Raw genomic sequence first — 5,730 nt, forward strand, 5'->3', positions numbered from 1 at the left:
CAATTGCCAAATAGTTTAACCTTTATCAAATCATTCTGCGAGAGTATTTAGAAGTAAAGAAGTCCACATATGTTCTATTGTTGATATAATGGATCTTTTTATTTGCAAATCTAGTGATCTTAAAAGAAGCAAATATTGTTTTCATTGCTCTTAAGTAGCTAAATAATTCATTATTACAACAATACAAGGAACTAAAACTTATTGTATAATATCAAATATGAGCTCACATTGCTATTACCAATTGACTTCATTATCAATGAGAGATATGCACTTTTCAAATCACATGCAAGGATAGCATTAGATGGGCTTAGTATTTATATGTGTCAAGCACTTGATACTTTGATTAGGAAGTAAATGAATACATTGTTGACAATTACTACAATCATATTTATTCAAGTGGCACAAGACATATTTAAGACCATCATTGAATGAGACCCATTAAATACACTTAGATTCAAACTATCTCCTTTTAACCCAATGCAACTTATCAAGCTAAATATGGGATGATTTGTCAAAATCTAAAAATTGCAATAACCTTGAATTTAAGAACTAAATTTTATCAGTGTTGTCTAGATTGAATGAAAAACGTCAAGTTTCTTGGTGAGGAGTCTCGTGGATGGGTTATTCTTCTGCAAACTTCTCAAGGACCCTCTTTTATTGCTCAATCAGGTGCAGATATCATCTTGGAAGGTTACTCAGTTCAACAGAATTACAGGGTATATTTCTAGGCAAGTGATAGATTGTGTCGGATCCAGTTTTATTTATCTTACATGTTTAAAAGGGTGCTTTGAAAATTGCAGGTATTATCCACAAAATCATGTTCCTTATTAGCAAGGTAATCTGGTTATTCAAAGTTGACATAGATCATTCTTTAAGTTAGAACATGAAATTACAGTTGATTAAGGTGTAAACCACATGCAAAGCCTAAATATAGGCTTCGACAATGGTCTGATCAAACATCCCTGAGCGACTGACATATCCTAAGATATTCCACAGGTAATCCTTCAATCGATATTCTTCCAACATAATATATCCTTGATTGCACGCAGTATAACTCTCTGACCAGCTTCTTGGTCTTTCTCGCTACAACCTCCGGTTCTACTTCACACATATATTGACCGCTTCACTTGAGCAGCTCGCTGATAATAATTTTAATATGGTCTGTAGCGAGGTTCTGACCTAGAAGAGCGATGGCCGCCTGAAAGTCCAGAGTCCAAACCTGATGGTAATCCACCTACACCGCCATAAGCACCCCACTGGCAACGACACGGTATTGTCAGGAACCTCAACAAGTCAGTGGTCCTCAACATGTAGTGCATAAACATGTAGGACCAGTTCACACTACATTTGGATGAAAAGATACCTCGTCAAGCTACAATTGCACAGAGAACGTACCCCAGAATTGAAGTCGAGATTGCCTGGCAAGGAACCGTATCCACTTCCTAGTAACGGCGCATTACCCCCTCTCATTGGGCCCCCAGCTCCTCCAGAAAATGAACCCACGCCACCAAAGCCGCTCATGTATGGGACGTTTGCCACTTCGTCCTGAGGTGCTGCACGGTCTACAGCAATCTGCCAGGCCATTTATACAACTCCAGGTCAGACCACTACAAATACGTTCAATAATCTACCCGATCATGGAAGTGAACCTAGAAGCGATTGTAAAAGTTATAACCTTCAAACATGCACACAAGCAATCCTGCAAAAGTAATGACAAGGATCCTAACCTGATGCCCAAGAATCTCATGATTCCTGAGAGCAACTCGTTCAGCCGCACCTTCGTCAGAGAAAGTAACAAAGCCGAAACCTCTATGTGATGTTTTTTTTGCATCCTACAAGATGGACAGTAGAAATGTTAAAATAGTGTCAATTTCAATAATCATCAAAGATGTCCGAGAGAAAAGAGACGCCTTGCTCCTACCTTTGGAACATAAACATCAGATATCCTTCCGAAATTGTTGAAATAGCGCCTTAAATCCTCTGCATTTGCTTCTGGAGGTAATCTGCCAACAAAGATTTTTGTACCTAACCCCCTCAGAGGCGGAACCGGTGGACCACCAGAACCAAAGCTGCCGGAGACTCCCCCTGAAATCCCCAAACCTGGGCCGCCATAGCCAGCTCCTGAGGGAGCAGGGGGCCAGGAATTCCCACCCCCATAAGCACTGCTCAGCCCACCAGATGGACCTAAATCACTTCCAAAACCAGAACCTGGATAGTCATAAGCTCCAAATCCGCCTCCCAAGCCACCAAACCGGGCTGTATTTGTGTAAACACCATAAGCTCCGTAGGAACCTGATCCAGCATTGGATCCAGAATTTTGGTTGCCTCCATGAAATCCTCGTCCCCAAGTCTTCACACCGTCCTCCTGTTTGTCCAATAATAGACCAAAGAAGAATAAAACTATTCAACATCATCATCTACTCTCCAAAGCAAACCAGACCGTTCCTTAATAAATTATATACCCTATTCAAAAAGGTATAGAATTCTTACCTTCGGTGTAGCACGATCCACAGCAATGGTCGACCCACCAAGCTCATGGGTTTCATTCATGAGTCTGTCAACCGATTCTGTAGAACAAAACAAATACATTTTGCTGTGTAAGAGAGATGAAATAATATCACTTCCATTCCCAGTTGTCTAAACAGTATCGCAGCACTCATGGAAGGGGTATAGTGATTGATACGAGATATTACAATGACTGCTTACACTTGTTCCATAGTCATGAAGTCCACTAAACGTAAATCCTAGAGCATTGCGTCTTAGGATCGTATTTTTACCACGCAACTTTTCATACAGCATCTGTAACTAATCAGAAAAGAAGCCATCGGGCCATAAACAACACAAAACTGAAAATCTCAGGTTTAGAGCTTGGACCCATGTCTCACCTGGAATTTCAAATGTAACAAAGCCAATGCCTCTATGCGCCTTCGAACCTTGATCCTAAATAACCACAACAACCAAAAATCAGCAACAACCAATACCTGGGTAATGGATATACTTCCGAAGACTGTAATAAGAATAAAACCATTAAAAAAAAAACATTGCAAAAAAATTAAGATTGACAATACCTTTGGCATGTAAGCATCAGTTAAGGTCCCATATTTTTCAAAGTAACTGCACACATATCACCATGAATGGTTGACATTAGTTACCATAGCTCATAAGAGGTATATAGGGTCAAAAAACTATTGTGAAGAGGAAATATCAAGGCAGCAATAGAAAATATGAAAAAAGCCCACGTAAAAGTCAAAAAAAATAAGATTATCAGTGCTCCCAAACAAAATGATGAATGGAAAGGCAATACAAGACGAAGTACCTTCGAAAAGCTTCGTCGGTGACACTAGGAGGGATTCTGGCGACGAAAACCCTCGTTATCTTCTTCGCGGGTGGCTTCATCTCTTCCTAAAACATGATTAGAAGCAAATGAATCGTTACAACTGGCAACCTACATCGTAATTACCTACACTAGAAAAAATTCCTGAAATATAAATTCTAGAACCAGTGTCAAAAGTAGGTTTCAATCAGTCAAAGCCTCTGCGATGGGCCCATCAATCTATGCAAACGGCGTCCTCGAAGTTCATCAAACTTAGCAAGAGTACCTTTGGAGTTGCAACTTTCACCTCCAACATTCGTCCATTTAGAGAATGTTGCGTAGAAACTGTTTTCTGCGCAGCATGAAATACGAATTTAGTAAAATATGATACAATATATAAAAGCAGAAACAGAGTAAACTATCTGGCTGTCCCAAATAAAACATACCTTGGCATCTTCGACTGTTGCAAATGTCACGTAACCAAATCCTCGCGATCGTCCTGTGCCGCGATCCTGAAAAAGATAGCACGGTGAGGCAGACATTCTGATGAGGTTCTAAAAACAATGTGACACTAATTAATCGATGGGTGACAACAAATCCACAATGAGGAAGTTCCCTAAGGTCGAAATACACAAGGACTAAGTTTCATTGAGATGAATTGTCAAAGGCCTTAAGAGCCTCTACTCGCCACTGACCTTCATAACAATGACGTCATCGAGTTCACCAAACTTCAGCATATACTGCCTCAAACCTTCCGTATCAACATCCCACGGGATACCCAGAACCTGAAGGGAACCACAAGTTAATCAGATTATAGTTCGTGTACATTTAGCTCTATAGTAGCATGATGAATATCACTTTCACAGTAGAGTAGAAACACCCTCATTTTCTGGAGCTTGTGTTAATTTTACAACTGTAAAACATGTACAAGATAATCAATAGAACCACAAATAAATACTGGTCACTGGTATCTGCACGAGTGTTGCAATTGTACAGAACTTCCCAATAAAGCAGACAGGCGCAGGTCTTCACTTCAAGTGCCTAAAGGACAGATAAGATTATACATGCACCTACATAACGCATCATGTTTGTAATGGACAAAGATAGCTCATATACCACGAGTTTCCGAGATCCGAGGTTCATGCCATGCTCGCCAGAATTGTGCGCCATACCGATGAATGAAAGATGAGTATTCTTTCACTTACAGCTTGACTACAATACCTGAGTGCCTGCAAAGCACTGTCCTGCCACTCTTCACTCCTCTCCCCTCTCACTCTTCTTCCTCTCTCTCACAGAGCTCCTTTTACTTACTCTCTTGCTTTCCTCATCCCTGCACAAGCACATGCTACATTCATACTCTGCAATACCCGGCCACCCTCCCACAAACATAATCACATCGGAACATGACCTAAAGCATAATTCCGACACGCACAATGGAAGTACAGAGCACTGTATTCCTAAGTCCGTAACGAAATCGGATGTTGCTAAGCATGGCGGACGCCACAGGAGAGGATCGAGCTCCACCGCGGTTACCTCGTCCGTCCGCAGCGGCTCAATATACGCAGAATGCGTAGGATAGCAGAGCTTCGCCCTGATAGCGAACATGAAAACTCTGATGAAATGCGTCCTAATTACGAGCATAATCGAAGCGTACACAGAGATGATGTCACAGAAACAAGAGGCTCTCCCTAAAAGATCCTCCCTCGTCAGCGGCATCCTTACCACTCTCAAAGATGACTTGCACACACGAAGATTAACAAAGTCAGTTTCACAGCACCAGAAGGCACTCTAGTAACAATGACGATGGTCTCTCTCGCAGTTTTCTCTCCGGCTCTTTCCTCTTTGCATGAACAACACAACCCGCGGCAGCTCTCCCTTCTGTTCAACGGCTTCACTTTTCTCTTCCTCTTTCTCGGTTTCCAACCCTCTCTGCAAACGGCAAACTTCGCCAATAAGCAATCCCTGTATCGCTCTCACCGCTCACTGTTGTTTCGCCCCTCACCAAAACTAATTCTCTTTTCCTCCCTCTCGACTCTGCTCAATGCTCAAGAACAGCACCAGGTTATCCAAAATTCCTCCGCGTCACCTCGGTCACAACCCTAGCTTTCCGACTCCTCAAAATTCCTTCCTCCTCAAAATTCTCACAAAGTCTCCCGCCCTCAACACCTAAAACACCTCTCTCGCACGCACAGCCGCCCTCAAATCTCCGATCGTTTCGCCACAAAAGAAGCTCCTCGACCACAATGACAGCCAACCCCCTCCTCCTTCCTCCAATTCCGAGGCTCAACAAGCGCCTTCCAATTCCTCACCGCACAACCTACTCGCTACCACAATACAGTGTGTATCACTTCGTGTGCAGATTAAGCGTGCTCCTGAAGCCACGGAGATCGATGCGTGCGCGGCATTCGACGGTTCGG

The 5,730-nt window shown here is 42.3% G+C and overlaps 1 protein-coding gene across 1 annotated transcript; it reads right to left on the reverse strand.

The window, feature by feature from the left end:
• Nucleotides 1-844: 844 nt before the first annotated feature.
• LOC112290721 (heterogeneous nuclear ribonucleoprotein 1) lies at nt 845-4,570 on the reverse strand. The gene is made up of 12 exons (XM_024537344.3): nt 4,430-4,570; nt 4,009-4,098; nt 3,760-3,825; nt 3,600-3,665; nt 3,317-3,402; nt 3,069-3,114; nt 2,886-2,940; nt 2,491-2,567; nt 1,922-2,365; nt 1,728-1,832; nt 1,396-1,572; nt 845-1,256 (listed from the first exon to the last, which is right to left on the reverse strand). Exons 1-12 carry the CDS (start codon nt 4,481-4,483, stop codon nt 1,152-1,154), a joined length of 1,371 nt encoding a protein of 456 aa, XP_024393112.1. The 5' UTR covers nt 4,484-4,570; the 3' UTR covers nt 845-1,151.
• Nucleotides 4,571-5,730: the final 1,160 nt, after the last annotated feature.

This window comes from Physcomitrium patens, chromosome 13, assembly GCF_059467195.1.
Source record: "Physcomitrium patens ecotype Gransden chromosome 13, ASM5946719v1, whole genome shotgun sequence".
Taxonomy (NCBI): Eukaryota; Viridiplantae; Streptophyta; class Bryopsida; order Funariales; family Funariaceae; genus Physcomitrium; species Physcomitrium patens.